This window comes from Aythya ferina (genome assembly GCF_964211825.1).
Source record: "Aythya ferina genome assembly, chromosome: 4".
Lineage (NCBI taxonomy): Eukaryota > Metazoa > Chordata > Aves > Anseriformes > Anatidae > Aythya > Aythya ferina.
The window spans coordinates 74380065-74400087 of record NC_140300.1 but is presented as its reverse complement, the minus strand read 5'-3'; the positions used below and the strand labels follow the sequence as shown (position 1 = coordinate 74400087).

At 36.4% G+C, this 20023-nt stretch overlaps 1 protein-coding gene across 25 annotated transcripts in view; it reads left to right on the top strand.

Annotated features, from left to right (window-relative positions):
• Positions 1–20023, top strand: part of CAMK2D (calcium/calmodulin dependent protein kinase II delta) — a gene marked incomplete at its 3' end in the record, with an annotated part of 169653 nt that overhangs the window by 140072 nt on the left and 9558 nt on the right. For all 25 annotated transcript variants that reach the window (XM_084517583.1, XM_084517574.1, XM_084517570.1 and 22 more), the window contains 2 exons: positions 1741–1789; positions 19840–19915. In XM_084517583.1, coding sequence (XP_084373709.1) covers positions 1741–1789; positions 19840–19915 — 125 coding nt within the window. The remainder of the gene's footprint in view (positions 1–1740; positions 1790–19839; positions 19916–20023) is intronic.

Here is a 20023-nt window from a genome sequence, read left to right as displayed (position 1 = left end):
GGAGAAGGATTGAATCTGAGTGAAAAAATAACGCATGCAGGCATTTCTGAAGCATGAACATGCTGATGGTGTGTATTGTGCTTGTGTTCTCCATTCCTTTATGTACCTCTGTAGAACTTCGAGCTGTTATTTTCATGTTACTACTTTTTCAGCTCCCCAAGTTTTAACTCAAAGGCAACAAACAGCCTGTTTGGAAATGCTAATCTAAGCTTTGTTGCTAAAGTCCACTAAAGACCAAAAAAAATAAACCACAAATACAATATTGGCATGACTACATCTACTTGACTGTAATATATAATCATAGCAATTAAAATGCTCAATGTCCCAAAAGGTCACAGCAGACAAGCAAATCACTTAATGCGGAGAGTTACTCCTAAATTTGTCTGAAAAACTGATCGTTATAGTATGGCAACTGGAGTGGATGCTTCAATATTACAGGCTACATCTGCTGTGTGAGCTTGTGCATGGTGTTTACAACTTGTTTTCATGTGGGGTTTTTGTTTACTTTTAAGTACCTAATACTTGAAGTGAAAGAGCATGATACATCTGTGTAGAGTGAAACATCTAACACCCGCCAGTACCAGAAAAGCATGGTGACTTGTTTGGTTTTGTTTGTGTGAGAGTTGATTCATATAGTTTTATTTATGGATGCACATGTGTTTTGTTTTTTAAGGTCCAAGTAACGCATTAACTGTTTGAACATTCTTTTGACTCAGCCTTATGAGGAGATGGTAAATAAAGGGCACTGTCAAATTTAGATTTTATTATTTAATTGTAAAATCCTTTTAAAAGTTAAATACAATACCACCTCCAGGTTCCATCCCTCAGTAAAAATTAGCCCAATTAGTCCCTTTGCTATTGAGCTGAGAGTTAAAGACAAAAAATACTGATCTTTTCAAAAAAAATACACAGATAAAAAAAAAATCAAGGTTAAAAGCTAGCAGGCTTTCAAAAAAAATTTACTTATTAGATTTGACAGTGCCCTGTTGAATTTTCCTGTAATATTTCATGTTTCTGGTAATTTATGAAAGAGTGAGATGCAGTATTCTTGCCATTTTAACCATGCGGTGGTTTTAAGTATAAACTTTCTGATAGACAAGTCATTCCTCTGGATGGTTGCTTGAGGAATACTGCTACAAAGATACCTCAGTTTGTCGAAGTTGTTATAAACTTACCCATTCACTGTTTGCTTTGATTCTTTTTTAATCACAAAAGCAACAGAAAAATGATAGAAATTTATCCAAATTCCTAAAATCACTGGGAAACTTAATTTTAATGCATACTGTGTAAGAGAGTGGAGAAACAATTGAGAATTGCAGAGTGAAGAAATCTGCATATTTAAAAATTGGACTGGAATGACTTTACACAGTTGGTTAATCACTGGTTAATCAGTTAAAATGGCAAGCTCTCCTCCTACTTGGCTGAGGTAATTCATATAACATTTCAGATGGACTTTGTACAGTTGGATGATTAAGAAAAATGTTGCCTTTACATTCCTGTGAAGTAAATGCATTAGACAGCAGGAAATGTATTTATGTTCCCTTTTGTAGTGAGCGGCAATGTTTGGCATCAGTTTCAGGTTGGAAATGTCTCAACTGGTTTGTGACCATTTGTTTGTGAATTACATCCCACCCTGCTTCAAGGCTTTGCATGATACCTGTAACTAACTGTAATTTTCAAAGGCACGCAAGTAAGACTTGGCTTGTTTTATACATTCTGCTTATATTTATTTCTCAACAGGAATCAACAGAGAGTTCCAATACAACCATTGAAGACGAAGATGTGAAAGGTATGATTTTCAGCTTGAAACATTTGGAGAAGCAATAACGTGAGTTTATGTGAAAGTATCTCAATAGGTCATTAAACACAAAAACTCCTAACTAATCATAAGAGAGACTATTTTCCTTTTATAAATGAAATGATTTTTACAGTCTTCTGTACTATTTTTGACATATTTCCGACTTACCATTGGGTTTTTAGTTCCTAAGATGTTGTTTATCAGAATGTTTTGGAATGAAGAACATGAAATTACTGCTTATTAGCTAAGATACTAATTCCAGTAATAATAGTAGTAGTGTAAAAATGCACCAGCACTTCCTGAGTTTGTGTACTTTTTGCATACTTTTTTTTTCTTTGGAGGTCAGCATTTTAATTTTTATTCTGTTCAGATGCCAGTGTTTTTTTATGTTTCTAGTTTGTTCTGGCCATACAGTTATTTTAGCCTTTTGTTCTTCAAAATCTAAAATCAACAACTTTTTCTATATAATTAATTATAATAATAATCTGTAAATTCACAGATACTGGTTTTGTTTCTTATTTTTTCCCTCTAAATATTATACTGTGATGTTACTCATACTTATTTTAACAACATTTTCTTTTGAAGCTGGGTATTGGGTTTGTGTGTCACTGGTTCACAGAAATGGTCATCTTTCAGCCCTAAAGAAAAATGGTATATGTAAAAGTGAAATGCAAGTCAAAGATGACAGTAAAAATAAAATATAGAGGATGGAAAAGAGAATTATTGGATAATCATTATATTATGTGCATTGCTTGATTTTGTTAGTAGTATAATTCCTGTAGGAGTCTTAGAATGCTACACCTTAAAACACAGGCTTGAATCTGCTAAAGAGCCTCATTGGTCTCAGACAAGTATGGGAGCATTTAAGAATTTAGAAGACGTTCAATCATGAAGTAGTTAAAATTGTATCAAAACCATCTGGTGCTCAGTTTTTGGTTGGCAGAACAGGTCTTATCCATGTTTGATAAATAAATACCGGTATTGCCAGGGTAATAAATTGATAGTGCACTGTTTTAGAACTACGTGGCAGTTGCTAATCAAAAGTTAAACAAGGAATACAAGAGAGGATAATTTCTTTAGTAAGGCACACCACTGTCTGAGCAACAGTTCAGATGAGCATCTTTTACCTGGCAATATTGTGCATGTTTCCTGTTCTAAGCAAAGAATTTCTGCGGTTATTCAGGAAATGGCACATTTACACAGTTTCTAAAAGCAAACAAATTCTGATTCCACTCCTTTTGTGTGCTATCAGATAATATCCAGTGTTCATATAGCATATATTTTATTATGCTCAGCATATTCTTACTTTTCAAATATTATCATTGCAGAAGAATCAATAACAGAAAAAATAATTTTAAGAACTCATGTGATCTTGAGGAGATGTAAGTCCATGTTCTGTTCCTGCAAATGTAGTGTAGCAAGGGGTCAGGAATGGCAACGTGATTATAAATGCTAATCCTTTCCTTATGACCCATAATGGAAGAGCAAAATAAATGCAAGGATCATATCCCCTGGGCAAAACTTACTCTGCTATCCAAAATTTAATTATGTGTTTACTAACTAATTGCCTTTTCTTTCTGATACGCGCTTAAAAGGGTGACATTTCACGTATCCTTATTGATCCCTTAGTTATATTCCTCTATTAGTATAAGGAAACTAATGTTGGCAGAGGAATAAGTTCATATTCTGTACAAACTTGTGGCTTAGACTCGTTTTATATTAGGGAGGGTTTCTGCACAAATATAAGACCAACAAACAAACCTATGAATATTAATTGGAGAAACAGGAAAGGGCAACCTTTCTAGGTAACAGTGTGTGTGGTACAGAATGTTTATAAGCTTTTTTATTTTCAGCATTGTCATGACCTTTGCAAATCCTGATGTACCATTTTATGGATTGGTTATATACAATATGTAGTTTATACTTATTTTATTGACACATAATTATCTTTGTTATGTCAGTGGTTCATTTGTATTGGCAATACCTCTGTAAAAATGAACCAAGTGACCCTGAACACCACTTATCCAAAATATAGCAGATAACATTTGCATTGGGAAAAAAAAAGGGGGGGGGAGGGGGAGAAAGAAAGAGGCACAACAAAATACCATGTTGTATGTCTGTTTTTGAAGTACTTGAAACTTTGAAAATGAAGTTTATTTGGTGTTAGCTTTACTGGTATTTCACATCCTGAAGTCTGTTCTGATAAATTTCTTGCTTTCTGAACTTTTATAGTCGTAATGGTCACAGAATGGTTGAGGTTAGATGGGGCCTCTGGAGGCCATGTGGTCTAACCCCCCTGCTTACAAAGACCATGTCCAGGTGGCTTTTGAAGATCTCCAAGGAGATCACTGCAACCTCTCTGGGCAACCTGTGCCAGTGCTCTGTCACCCACACAGTGCAGAAGCATTTCCTGAAGGTCAGAGGGGACCTCCTTTGTTTCAGTTTGTGCCCCTTGCATCTTGTCCTGTCAGTGGGCACCACTGAAAAGGGCCTGGCTCAGTCTTCTGTGTCCTCCCTTCAGCTCTTGGAATTCATTGGTAAGATCCCCCTAGGCCTTCTCTTCTTCAGGCTGAGCAGTCCCAGCTCTCTCAGCCTTTCCACTTATAAGCAGGGAAAAATCCTTGGAGTTTAGCAAAAATTTGGAATTGCTCTGTGAAACTGTAGTCTCCTGGTGTAGAGGCAGTCAAGGAGTACAGCATGAAGCACTGTGTTGAAAATGAGGGCTTTGTTATGCTGTATGTGAGATTTATTGGTCCCTTACATCACGGCAGCTTAGCGCAGTCTTGCATGGGAGAGCAGAGCAAGGCCGTGGCAGCCCTTTGTCTTGTTTCTGCTGCTACTCTTAGCACCGCTTCTGGAAAGGCTGAGGAGCTCACCTGGTGTGTGGGTTAATATCTGCAGTGCTCAGTACTGCGATGAATTTCTCTCCTCTTACACAGTTGGCGTTGGCGTCCCAGTGGTGGAGGATTTTTACCCACTGCTCGTAGCAATGCAGCTGTAAAGTGTGACTTACCTTACCTTACCGTATAAGCTGGATTTAGCTCTAATTAAGTCACTGATGTTGCCTTTTTGTTCTCAGAGTTTTAGTGAATCATTTTGCCTCCACTTGAACAAAGGCTTGGGCACATTAGCAGCCAATACCCACTCATTTTAAATAACAGCCTAGTGATAGCAGTTTGAGTTAATGCAAAGTAACGGCTTGGAGAACAATTACAGGTATCTGCAGCTGATGCAGAGGATAATACAGTGTAATTTACCTTTATTCATAAGACTCTATATTTCTTTCTTCCAACCACCATGTGTAGTTTAGCAACTAACTTCGTTAAATGAATAATTTAATTATAGGGCCTCTTCTTGGTGATACAACTTGATGTTGTAACCATAGAATTTTTATCTATAAAATTTTGTTTGAAGCTTACCATGCAGAATTATGTCTGAGCAATACAATTAAAAGAAAAACAACAATGAAAATATTTTGCCCAATTCTTCTACTTGATCCTGTATTATCACAGTTAAAAACAGATTGGATGGCTATGATATACTTTATTTCCAAAATAGGAAAAAAAAAAAAAAAAAGGATCTTCTAGTAATCACAGGTCTGAGAGACAAGATAATTGGATGTGTCCTTTTCTTTTCTGCATCTTAGTGAGAGATGTAAAATGAGGTAAAGAAGCTTTCTGCTGTTTATAGTTTCCTAACCCATTACTGTATAGTAGTGACACAAAGGGCATGAAACAGATGAGCCAGTAAGAAGATTTGAGGCTGTACTCCAGAGTGTTGCGTTGTGCATTTTCTGGAGACTGCAGGAGGAGGAGCCACATGTTACCATGCTTGCAAAAGGGGAGGCAGAGTAGTGTGCTGTTGCTCTTCACATGGTTTGGCAGTAAGGTGGGATGCTTTCTCCTCACCAAGAATGACAGCTTGATCTGTAACATCTGAGATGATTGCAGTCACTTCATGCAATGATGCAGCTCTTTCAGCATCAAATCCATGGCATGAAGCTTGGCAGTACCGCTACCCTGTTCACCAGACACTGGGAGCTTGATTTATTCCACCTTATAGGGATTTCATTGTCCATTTATTTAAAAGACAAATATAATCTTCCTGTCATTAACTGCTTGCATGCTTGCTTGTTTTTCACTTTTGGGTGTTCTCTCACACTTCTAATCTTTCCAGCTGAGGTTGCTTTTCATAATGTTTTATTAGGAGTACCCCAAGAGTCCTTCTAGAGTGATTCAGGGAATAGGCAGTCTTGAAATCCTGACAGCTATAAGCTCAAACCTTATGTTTAGTAGGGCACTGAGAAAAGACATTGTTCTCCTACACCAAAATTGACTTATGTACATAGGTTTTCTTGGACATCAGTGGAAAAGACTGCAGCTGGAGATAAGACACTGATAGGGATGAATGGATCTCAGAAGTAGGAGAGGGAATTCCCAGATTAGTGACTGTCTGGCTCCTTACACAGATGTTCGAGATGATACTTGTCACCAAATTTGAGATCTAGAAGGAATGTTCCTCACCCTAGGTGACAAAGGATCTTAAAAAATCTGTTTGCTTTTCTCTGCAGCGTGGTGTACAAGTACTTCCTGCAAAGGAGAAAGGTAATTGGGGGTGCCATTCTGTAACTGAAAAGTAAAATTAGCATGTTTTATGGCATTACAGTATGACCTACACCTTGCAGAGAATGGCTTTTCTTTATTAGGGTGTATTCCTCCTCCTGTTACTCTAATGTTGTGCACAGGCTGCACACACAGGTGCAAGGTTCCTCCCTTTGTGTGTGTTACCAGTCCACACACATTTAAAACATTCAGCTCTGTATCAAGTGATTTTCTTATTTTTTTATTGATGTGACTCTTTAAAAGCAGCATTAAAATTGTGTGAATCACATGAGTCTGTGTGGCATAGATTATGTCCAGGACAGTCATGTTTTTCTGTGCCCTGAGGGAGTGTGTATGCATATGTATGCCCATACAAATATTATAAATGTTACAATTAAATAAGAAAGGTATCAAATTAAACAAAAATAAATAAATAAGCATTCTAAATCAGTTATCACAAATTTATCTTTAGGAACAGATTCCTACCTCTCACATCTTTCAGGGAAAGTATACAGTATTCTCTCAAGTCAGGATCTCACCCTATTTTTACATTTGAAGGCAGGTATATTTATTTTGAAGACAGTGAAATCAGTCTGGTTTTTCATGTTATGTTTCACACTGAAAATTACTTTCAAAACAGCATTGAGAATCTTCATGTCTGTACATTTTTTTATTTTTATTTTTTACTTACATATGTATTTACATCTTTTAGAAACAGAACATATTTCTTTCACTAGAAACATTACTTGGCAAGCAATGGTGAGTTTTAATAATTCAAGGAATAAGCTAATTCTAGAATTCGAGTCTGAAGTTACCTGAAACCATAGTTCAGATTCCTTGCTCACGTAAATTTCAGACATCAGCCACTGATCGCATGCTTTATATGCGTGACAGTGATCACCCCTAAAGATAAGGGTAGGAGCAGACAGAAAAAGCGTATGGAAAAATGAACTGTAATCAATGCCTTCTTCCAGGATTTTTCTCCTTCCTGTACTAATGAAATTGGAACTCTTTGGCAGCAACATAAGATTAATATGTTTTTTTTTCAGTCACACTGTAAAATACCGTCGTTATTTTTGCCAGCAACACACAAACTTTTGCAAAGATGAGTTGTTTAATTTATCATGGTCAGGAAGTCTAGACTTCTCGTGGTATTATTTTGCCCCTGGAAATGAATTAATGAAAATACCAGTAGGATTGATGATTCCCAATGGGCAGAATTGCTGAGCTGTAGGGCACTTTGCAGATCAGATAAATTCTGGCTAAACTGTGCTGCTTAATACATCTGTAAGGTACACAGCTTAAAAAATTAACCATGCAGGAGGTACATATTTTCATATATTTTGCTAATTTATTTCATTTTACAGCTTTTGTTTTTGTGTTTCTATGTTATTTTTTTTAACCACAGAAAGAAACCAATGTAAACTGTTTAGAACATGCTTTCATGAGGCAAAACCTTTAAAATTCTAAGAAAGGTTGTTTGTTTTTTCTTAAGCTTTTTTGAAATCCTGTATATGTCAGTACTGGACAGAGGGCTAAAGCTGCGCTGGCATCTGAACAGAGTCGTTTATGGCTACGACCTTTACTACTGTTCATTGACACCCATGCTTCCTCCCAAAAGTACATCACTGACATTGTTTGTGTGCTCGAAGATTTTGTTGCCTGTAATTATATTATCACAGTTTTTATTTTGGCCTTCTCTTTCTCTTCCTTTACATCTGCGTGACCCTCATACAGCTCTCACAAAGGAGGGTGACATGGAGAGGCTATGTTCCACCCACCACTCCTCCTCTTCCATTGCTTCTTCATCTCAGTGGTCACCATCCTTGCCATGCCCCAGCGGCCGCTCCTGCTGCCAGTGTCTGCTGAGGATTCTGATCATACTCTACCTCTTCATCTTTGTTTGTTCATATGTTGTGTTTCTTTCCATCAATTCAGCGGGCAAGTCCACGAAAAACGCAAACTCACAGAGTCATTCGCTTGAGTCTGAGCTCTCCCACTCCACTCCTTCCTCTGTACTGTGTAAGTTGAGACTCATCTGCTCAGATGATCTGTTTTGTCTCACCTTCTTTTCCCTCCTCATCATCTAAGAGTAGCACAAAAAATGACAGGTTTTTTTGTGATGTCTGATCTGAGAATGACACTTTTTTATGAAACTGTCAGGGTATCAGTCTTTTTTTTTTTTAACCTTTTCATTTCTTGGCCAGGTTTTATTATTTGTAAAAAAGAAAAATAAAATAAAGATATATATAAAAAACATCAGTGATAACAGCAGTATAAATAGGTATGTATTTCAGAAAAATATCTTGCAGAGGTCCTCTCTGCAGTAGCTCTCAGCTTAGAGGTGTTACTCTTCAACTCTGGCTTGAATCCTAGATAGGGCTTCCAGATTAATTACCTGTTATGTTTATGAATGTCATCAAGTTACTTTATTTAGCATCACCACTGGTAAACCAACCTTAAAGCTGCTGGAACAGCTGTTAACTTGCAGTATTTATCCATGGCAACTGAAATGTCGCATGCTTTTTTTAAGAAGAGATCTGTGATGATTTGTAACCAATAAACTAAAGAAAATTGTTCGAGTGAAGATAATACCTTTGAATGACTTAAATATGAGAGAAAATGGCATAGTATTAGTAGCTCATATACTGGTAAAACAGAAAAAACATCTACGTAGATGCATTTCATGTTTATAAATTAATTCAGAAATTCTTTACCATGGAGGTAGCTTGTGAGTTGAAATGGGGAATGATTTCCTAAGAACATACATTCTGCTTGCCAGATTCTGATCTTTCATCCTGTAAGGGTAATTTTGCTGAAACTAAGAATTGGCAAAGGCACCGTTACGGTGACATCTAAATGGGAATTTGAGTGGAATTTTTCCTAGGAATTTTTCATTGCTACTAATGCAGGTGAGAGGGGAATCAGCACTGTAGATGATGGGTTGTCCCAGGTCACAGCTGTTGACAAGTGAGACTAAAATATTAGCTTTATTCTTAGGGAGGAACAGGATATTTAGATATTGGCAACCTGGAACCCTGTTGACACTGAGAGCAGAGCACTGCTACACAGTGAGTGGAAAAGCTCTTCTTAATTCTTTAGATAACTGTTTTGACAAGTGGGAATTAAGTTATTTTTTCTGTAGTTGTAAAAATAGTTCTAAATGAGAGATCGGCTGTTTCATGACAGAAAAGGAAGTTTATGGTGTATCTGTCAATGTGACAGTAGACTGATACAGAGGCTTTCTTGCACAGAGGGTAGAAGAAGTTGGTCTGCCTGTATTCCATGCTTCTGCAGGGCATGTTATGTTAGCAGCATGACTGTTCAAATGTGAACTACCAGTGCTGGCAGTGCCAACTGCACAGAACCTTGAAGATGGGAGGAATGAATAGGAAAATCACACACTTATATAACCTGCAAAGCTGTCAGTAACACGTCATGAGACTTGTATTGCATCTGCAGTGTATATCCCAAGAAAATCCATTATGTACCCAACATTTTCAGATTTGAATTACAGCTGCCTCACATTTCCTGCTTCATTAGGTAGTTAATAGTGCTAAAACCACTGTTAATGTTTAAATGTAGATGTTCATACTAATTTTGTTACCAAATTTAGGTAACACTCTAGGTGTGGTGTATTAATAGCATAGTATATATCATCACGTCTTAAGAAAGCAGACAATCTGGCATTTATTCTGTTCATTCTGTGACTTCAGAAACATGCACGCTTCTTATCCACTTTGTTCCGCAAAATAAACTTCTCCAAAATCACTATAAAAAGGTGCAGATAGAATTCAATTTAAGGAGTACAGTAGCAGTCAGATTAAACAACTATCTGCTGCTTTGCTATGAGGCAGGAAAAGTATTAGGTGGAAATTATTCTGGTAAAGCTATGTGATGGAAACGTAATGGTATTGCTACAGCTGGTACTTAGCCTACCAGCTGTTTTGTTTAAATCATTTACAGGTAAGAAATTCAGAGCTTGCCAAAGTCCTAGAAGGCAAAATAGCAGAAATTAACCTCGTATCTGAACATGCACCAGACTTGCTTATATTTTTTCCTTCTTAAGCTTCAAAATAACTTTGTCCCAATAACCATCATATTTAACTTAGTTAAATAACTAACTTCAGTGACCAAACAAATTGTAAAGTCCCTGTAACCTTACCTGTCCTCAAGTAAGTTTTTAAAATGTCAGGTTCTGGTGTAATATGATTTTATAAATGGCCATGATAGTCTGTGTTTTCTGTAGCTTTCCATTTAGTAGGAATCTGCAGTCCTGTGTCCTGAGAAAGTTCAGGGAATGGAGAGATTATTGTCTACCAAGAATAGGATTAATTCAAGAAAAGTAAAAAGAACTTAAGTAAGTGCTGAGAGAAGGCATCAGTAACATGATTGGGGTAAAAACTGCTCATGTGACTAACAGAAGACACATTTGAGTTAAAATAATTTTGAAATGGAATTTTCTTGGGGTAGCTCTAATGATCTGTTTTAGAATACTGGGAACATAAATAAAAAAAGAACTATTGGGGTGTGTACATTTGGCAGATTTACACTCATCAGAAAAAAAGTTTGGAAAGTAGTGTCTATAAACATCTGTATTCATGTCATAATGCATAACTTTCACTAGCAGTGAACAACAGTAAAAAATCAGTGGAAGTTAGTACTACCCTGGTATTAATACTGCTCTGCAGGTGTTTGGGGTGAATAACATGGGAGGTACAGACAGAATGATACAGGCTCAAGCAGTTATGATTTTTAAATGCCATCACAGGAGTATTCAGGTCAGTGGCTGTTTTCAAAGGCAAATTTGAGAATGTAAAAGGAAAAAGTTATATGGTGAACTCAGAGTAGAAGACAGGACTGGGGACATCAAAGGCATGTGCAATTTCTTTATGACAAAAGTGTCTGGAAAATGAGGAGGGCTTCAAAGTTTACCTGGATGAATCATACCTGACCTTTGTTTCATGACAACACAGTGGTAAGAAGGTGGGAGCTAAAATAGACTACAGTGTTATCTCCGTGTATTATGGAACTGAATTCACTCTGTGTTTGTTGCAAAGCAGCAATTATTATAATTGCACACATATAATTAAAAAAATAGAAAAATATTGATTTCTTAGCTGCTCAAACTTCATAGATTTTAATCGGCTGTCACAGACATCAGAAAGATGTGAGGTAAATGTGGTGTGATGAGGAAGGATTATCATGTAATTAAAAGAAAGTCCCGGAAAGTAAAACATCTAATAGCTGCTTGGAGTATTCAGGAATATAATTTTAAAGATAACATAGTTTTTCTATGAGTAAAATAGCCAAATACCATATTTCATAGAATTATTGTTCAGGAATTATTACCACAACACATCTCATAGCTTTTAAAACTTACTTAAATATTTAAAAGGAATAAGACAGAGAATTGAGGATTATTATTGATTTTCCATTGTAAAAAAATAAATAAATAAAAATCTGATTGTATTAGGGTAATTAGTTAGAAGTATAATTTAAATTAAAAAATTCACAGTGTCAAAGCTTATTACTGTTTCAGTTATCAAGACTTCAAATGTTATTTATTGAGTTGGGAGCCAGATTCCATGATTAATTTAACATGTTGTGAAACTGTAGTGCACTATCTTGTAACTGCACTTGATACAGCTTTGTTCTGAGACTGTAGATGGTTTGTCAATAAAAATAAACATTTCCAACATATGACACAGTGCAAGTATTAGAGAGCATCTTTAGAAATAATTAACTACACATAAATAAAAGGAAGCTACTTACTGCATATAAGGTTTAAATAGTCAATACATTTATTTTGTTTGATTTTTTTTTTTTTTGTCTGTGTAAACTAGAAAAATGATTTGTGGGGATGATTTTTCAGAATTTTGCCTCCATGCCTAATGAGTTAAATTTTCATTAGGCAAATAGTAGGCTTGAAGGGTTTTCAGAAGGCAGAAGACAGTCAGTAGCCTTAAAAACCCTTCCAAACCATCTATGGTTCAATCAGAGTGAATCATTATAATCAACCGGCACTAGGAATGAGGTGTTACTCACAAGATGACAACTCAAATATCATATTAAAAATCAAAGTTTAAGGTATTTTAGACTACAAGAGGTTGGCTGAGGTATAAACTCTGATCTTACATGCACTAAATTTTGATAGAGTTGTTGAAAAATAAGGCCCCTGAAGCATGCTTGTCATTGAAGGATCTAGGTGTTTTTCATGTACATTTAAGATTCAATCTGTCATTTGTCACACATTTGCTTTTTTTTCTTCACAGAAATTTAGTTTCTTGGATTATTTGTGGAATAAATTATAAGAGAAATTATCAGCAGAGAATTCTCAAGCGTTGGTGTGAATAGAATGATTCTGTACAACATTTGGTGACACTTGTTGTGTTCTTCTCTGCTTCTATGGTAGCAGTGCACGATGTAAAGTTGAGTGATATATCTGCTACATCCATATAACCAGAGTTCATTATACAACACAGAGAAAATCTGTAGTCTCTTCCACTGTTTTTTTTTTCCCCCTCCAAATTTTGCTCATCTTCAGAGTATAGAAATAGTATTAGTGGCTGTATGCTTTTCATCTGATTGCTGTTTGCTGGTACCATATTGTGATAAGAAATTAAGGTAGGTCCTCCCATATTGTGTTATTCAGTTTCAGAAAGCCAATGTCACCTTGGTAAGGACTGTTCTGTATTAAAATGGTAGCATAATGGGTAGGATTTGTCACCTCAGGTTTGGACTTCCACTGTGTAGTTACCTATATTTGAGCTAGTTGTCTAGGCTCCCTTTATAGTCAATGCAAATAGGTCAGATGAGTCACACTTACCTTAGACATCTATTTTAGGGTGAAATGGATTGTGCCCTGAAAGTGCTTTTTTCTTCCCATTGACTATAAGGGAGGGGAGTTGAGAGAACAAAATTGCTTGTCTGTATTTCTACTTGTCTGAAATGTTGTGAGGTTAATGCAATATGATGTGTACAAAGATATGCAGCTAAGAGTACAGAGTTGAAAAGTTTGAATGATTTTATCCTTGAGAAACAACATGTGGGCAAGAAGCAGAATCATTTTAATCATCATCAAGTTCACATGCTAATTTATAAACCAGCTACCTCATTCTTTTGAAAAGGTACTTTCCTCCTTCACAGAGATTTCATCGCTATCAGTTTTAAAGAAAACATTTAGTAAGGAGCATGCAGTTCCCTGATTTGGGTGTTAATGGAAAGATGGGGGTGATTGGTCTTTGCTATGGATTTCACAGGCCCTCTTGAAGGTGCTGTCTGCACTGTGTTCATTTGATGAGAAGCTGTCTTCTGAAAGATCAAAAATATAGCTTTATTTTTATGCTTTGCCTATATAATGGCTGTTCCTAGGGTTATTTTGTGTTAAAAGAAATATGCCAAGGAACAACAAAACCTGAGTATTCGTGTAAAATCAGTGGGGGTTAATTGATAACCATACCAATACTGTAATTAGGTAGTCAATCATGTAGAGTATTAATGAAAGTAGAAAGAAACTCCATTATCTTAATGAAGCATAAAGACTTGAAAAAAAATATTTTTTCAGAACAAACATACTGGTGTTAGTTTTGAACAATTAAATGGGTAAAATGCTCATCAGTTACCAAGGTTTCTTTTCCGTGTTTCACCAAACATGTAGTTTCTGGTATATGTATTTTGAAGACTTCATTTGCACATATCTACAGCTCACTGCTATTCTACACCTTCTCTCCACAATTAAAATACCAAAAATATTTGTCATTCATGTGTGATTCTTGGAGAGTGAATTTACTGACATTGTTTGGGGCTATGGGAAGGGAAAAAAGCCCCATACTTGTCTTCAAGAATAAGGTCTTGCTTTTGGTTTTTAAACTTTTTTGTTCTGTGGTACTTTATTTCACAAGCTAGGGGATTGCACCCTGTAGGATTAAGGCATTTATAGTGTTATTAAGGCATTTACAGTGTTAGATGCTTTTTGAATAAATGTTTTTTATACTTATTGTGTGTTCTTTAGATATTGGTGTTAATGGTGTTCTTTAATTATGACAGATTATCCCTACCCTGTAGTTGAGAGAGAGAAAAAAATAGTTAAATACGCCTAGAGGTTCATAACCCATTTAAAGTCAAATTATGTACAACAGCACTGCTGCAGAAATAATTTTAGTCAATGTTAGAATATGTTCTCTTCTGTTCTTTTCCTATTATTTGATCTTTTTATAACTGTTCTTCATAATATTTTTGTTTGAACTGCCTTTGTATTAGTCATGTACCTACTCACTTGCCAAAGCAGGGGTCATGCTTTTTTTTTTGAACCATTAATACCTTATGACTTTCACACACTTTCCCTCCAGGGGTAAAGGTTATATTTAGAGAGTAGGTCCAAGATCTTTTCTTTAATGGATTTACTTCACCCATATTCTGAGCAAAGGATGTAAAAGCTACCAACCTTTCCACAGAAGTTTGCCATTTTATGCTAGCTTTCCGGTACACTATCTGCATTTTTTTTCGTGATTAGTTTTTAGGGAAATGGCTCTGCACCTTCTGACTTCTTTTAATAACATGTTTCCTCACACCTTGGTTATTTTAAAAACATTGAATTTGGTTTTGCTAAGGAATCTTTCACTTACAGAGATTGTGTAGTTTTATGTCATAGAAAACCATTGGCAGACACTATAGAACTCTTACATAACATAAGGCTAAATATGGCCCTTGCACTCTGAACATGTGATGATAATTAAGCACTTTTCCTTAAAAAGCACCATTTAAAACCATGATCATTGCACCTGAACTAAAGGATTATTTTTGTGGCTTAGGAAATGCAACACTGGACTGGTGATTTCATTATGCTTACAGAATACTTCCTTTCATTGGGTGCTTTGATGCAGTTCACTGACAGCATGGATGAGCTTATATCTTTGCATCTAGTGAGTGAGTTTGACCCAAAGCATATCACTCTGTGGAAATAGCCATTTGAAAACTACTCCTGTAGTAACTATGCTTACATCTAGTTCGTTTCAGATTTCATTTTGCCCCTTTTGTTTAGTGCTAGCAAATATTACGGTCTTATCCTGCAAACAAAGTCAATGCTACCTGAGGTATAACAAATAGGGGATTCTTTAATTAAAAATCTGAACATGAAGAAAAAGTTGTAGGACTCTGTGGAACTGTAACACACACAGCTTATAATGCCAGCGAAGCTATGCCGTTTGGTTTTGTCTGAGTATCTCATCGCACTGAGAGAGCATACTGATCTCTGACCTGCTTTAACCTAAGTTGAGGTACTTTAATTAGGGAATTTGTACTGCACATTAAAAAGTATAGTAGCATCAAAGCACCACTGTACATCAAACAACGTAGTTCTCCTAGACTTCTGAACAAGCTAAGTTTATTAGATTTTAAAGAATAATAATCAAATGAAAACAGTGATCATGGGTGACAGTTACTTGGCAGATGGGAGCTGGCCAGATGCCCATTCCCCGCTGCCTTGTTTGTTCACTTGTCCTTGAGTAGTTTGTAGCATGTTTAGATGGGAAAAAAATGGAGGTTTGAAAAAGCATACATTACACAGAGTCCATCCATTTTATAAGGAAAATTTGGTAATTTTCTTCCCACTTTAATAGGTGGTAATTATTTCTGTCCTACCAATATCCATTTCATCTCCCTTCATTTCCAGTGCCCTGCAGTTTCTTCCCTTGCACTAAGAAAAAAAGCATTTGATTTGCTTCACATGTTCACCAAGCAACAGCTGAATTTTCTTCCTCCTCCTCTCTTCATGGTTTCCAGTCTCCTTCCAATTTTCTGCTAGTAGGTAGTCCAGTTCTCCCCATTTCCCTGCCCTTCCTGTCTCTCTCTTCTTTCCTCCCAGGCAAAACTTCAGCTTCCTAAACATATTTATAGGCTAAAATACATTTGCTCTGTATTTATACTGTCTCTCTCTGCCCACTCACATACCTACGCAAAAAGTATAAAATTTCATATTGCCTTCTTCTTGGCCATCTTTTTCTTGTAATGTTCATTCTTGCTTTCAGATGAGAAATGCTGAGAATGAGGGGGATTTTGCACAGAGGGTAAATCCTTTCGGAACTCCAGTTTTTGAATTGCATTGCCCCTTTGGCTTTTAGTCACTTTCTGCCTATGAGATTGCATAGCGTACCACTGAGTAAGAAGAAATCTGATTTTCTTGGGCTGCTTATATACAAGTGTAATCGTCTATGTGTTACTGAAAGGAAAGCGTAGCATAGTTGCTTTCACATAGACTTTCATGTGGTGGTTGGAATTTTGTAGAAAGCTTGAGAGATGTGTTGGAAGGCAAATGACTTGGCAGCATTGTTCTGCTTCTGACAGTCCCCATTGTGAACTGCAAAGTTTTCCACAAGTACTGGAAGAACTGACGCTAGTGCTGGAGTTGGTCGGTGGTTGATTTGAGCCAGTGATGCTGCCTTTAATCTCATTTACGTATTTTGCCAGCGTGTAGAGCTTCCTGTTGGATGTTCTTCATACTCCATGAACTAAGCTCTGCTAACTGTTAGTACTGCCCAGAGAAACTGTGCTGGAACCTATTCTGTAATATTAGGTGGCTCCTATAAGAAAACCTCATGAAAATGTATTCCACTGCAATTGAATTTTGGGAGAAACAACAGAATAAAAGCAATTTGGCAATATGGTTCCATTTTTCCTTTCTTGGGTTGATGTTGAATTAAATCTTGTAGTTCAGCACATCGAATATATGTTTTAAAATACAGTTTGATTGACCCAAAATATTTTTAAATGTATGTTTGCAAAGATTTCTCTGCACATTCAGATTGAAATCAAGTCTCAAAATCTCAAAAAGTCGCAGCAAGGAACTTATGTCATTCACAGAGTCATAGAACCTTTAAGGTTGCATTCCCGTGGCTTTAACTCTTACTACCAAAGGCACAAGCAGGTGCTAGTGAATGAAGTTATGTAACTAAATCGAGTTGTTGCACACCATTCATTTGAAAATAATGATAATAAGCAAATAATTAATCAGCCTCTCAGTTTATTTCACAGAATGCTATCTATATATTCAGATGTTCCCTGTCGTTTGCTGTTCCCTGTCAGAGCATGTGTCACATGCAAATTAACTGGGGACTTCTCATGATAGCACTTGGAAAAGAAATGATTGAGGTTAGTCAAAAAGGAAATATTGCCAATTGTCACTAGCCAGGTGAAGTGAAATCACAAGATGGCCATCTGGTTTTGTCTCTTGCATGTGGAAATTACAGTACCTTTACAACCACTTTCATTGCTCACACTGGTCTAACAGTTACACAATAACACGATCTCAGGATTCTGTAGCAGCTCATCAGAAATTTTACCTCATTTTCCACTATCTGATTTAATAATGTGTGATTTTCTAATCTCTGATTGGAATGTGTTACCAGGTTATTTAATCAGATCCTTCAGTTGAGTTACATGCATATGAGATGTAGCATGTAAAACTTGTGATTCCCCCCTGCATGCAGTCTGCATGTTCTGGCTTTCATTTTTTCATTTTTCAGCCTCTCTGAACACTGCACCATTGTTTCTTAGCCAACCATCCTACCACTTGGCTTGTGCTGACAATGCAACACAAGGTCCACAGTTTCTTCTGTGTTGTTTGAGTGTAAGATGGTAGAGCCATTGCTGATCTACAGTCAAAAAGATCTCTTTATTAAAATTCTTTGTTGTTTCTACAATATTTGTGAAAAAATAATGTGATTTGTACACTAAATATGCTTACCCAGCATGCTCTCTGGTAATCAAAAACTACTAACAAAAACTCTTACTGGACTTTTATATCCAGTTATTCCCCATTACTTCATTCCTTTCTGGCTTCCTTTTGATGCTTTCTATCTGAAAGCATTAGGTGTGCACCTGGATGCAGAATGGCAGAGCATAAAAGGAATTACGAGGGTCCAACACCATGGTGCCAGTTCTTGCAGTACAGCACTGGAGGTTTATATTCTGGCTATGCTCCCCCACATTTTCTTTTTGAAGAAGAACGAGAACTGCCTCAGCACTTAGGACTTGACAAGTGTGTGTGTGAATTGTCTAATCCATGTGTAGGAGTGTGCAGGACAATTAAAGCTATTGCTTGTATGAGATCTACTAAAGCCTGGTTGCCAACATTTTAATTTTCTTTTTATTTCAAGCTTAGTCTTCCAAATTGATTTTCTAGGTTTAATGAATAGTTGAACATATGTTAAATCCTTGAAAATGTACCAGTAAAATCTCTCTCCCTTACCTCCTTAGCATTAAACTCATAAAAATCTGTATTGAGAGCAGTGCCACTCTGGTTGAACTTTATCATTGTAAGGTTGAAGTTTTCAAATTACAAATGTACAGTACGAAAATATAAACCTTATTTCCTAGGAAAAATAAAATGCAAATTTTAAGTCAGTTTTCAAAGTGAAGTCAGTGAAGTTTTCCATCTTCTGAAAGTCTCTGTACTTAGCCCTCATAAGGTAACTGGTGCTACCAATGATGATACCACGTGCAGGATTCAGGATTTCTTTTTTTTTAACTTTGCACTGTTGTAGTGTAAGTCGTATCAAAATTAGCAAATGACCTGTGGTCTTTTCTTGACTGATGGATCAAGGAGAAACTGTTTCACATACTTTTGACTTTGAAATCGAGGCATTTGCAAACTGTTGGAAGTTTGAATATTCTTACTGGAAAAATATGAATTCTGCTTGTTAATAATGTTTTATTCTTCTGTTCCTATTTAGCTTTTATTAGTATTAGTTAGCAGTTATACTGTAATAGCTCCAAATGATTTGATTGAGGTTTGTTGTAATGTAAATGTTACACATTTTGCAAGCAAAAGATAGTCACAGTCACAGAAGTCTAGAGTTGAGAGACACTGTATTGTAATTAGACTTGCGTGGGTGTGTAGGCATTATATGTAATACATGAGCTTTGCACCAGGGGATCTTGATTATAGGCTTAGGGCCTGAATTCCTCTTTGGCCAAATGTGTATGTTTAAGCAAAGTGAACACCAGGTGTTACAAAGATTTCTGAAAATCAGCATTATATGCTTACCAGCTAAAGGCCCCATCTGCAAGTAAAACATTAGACCATCACTTGTAAAACAATCATCCAAAGAAAAGAGCTGGAGATTTGGGTTTGGTTTGGTTTGGTTTTTTAAATAGAAGATCCTTCAGTGACAGAAAGAAGATTAAATCCATAGATTAAATCCATGGCAGGAAAGGGGACTGATCTTGACTGTTTAATTTCTTTGTGAATACTGAAGGCAAAATAACGTATCATAGTAATATAACATAGTGTCCTTTGATCATAGACAAGGAAGAGAAAAGACAGTTGTACCAGCTGAAGAATGACAGCACCTTTATTACAGCTGTTGTTCTGACAGCTTTTCAGCTGTCACCTTCCACTTTACTTTCCATTTTAAGAGTTGTGTTTGTATCTCTCTCTAGCTCGTAAGCAGGAGATTATCAAGGTTACCGAGCAGTTGATTGAAGCTATCAACAATGGGGACTTTGAAGCTTACACGTAAGTGTTCTCATTTTGGAGAGACCAAGGAGAGTGGATGTACGTTTCAAAATGTATATGTAAATAAGCAAATGCAAGTGTGTATGTTTGTATTTATGTATTGCTGGA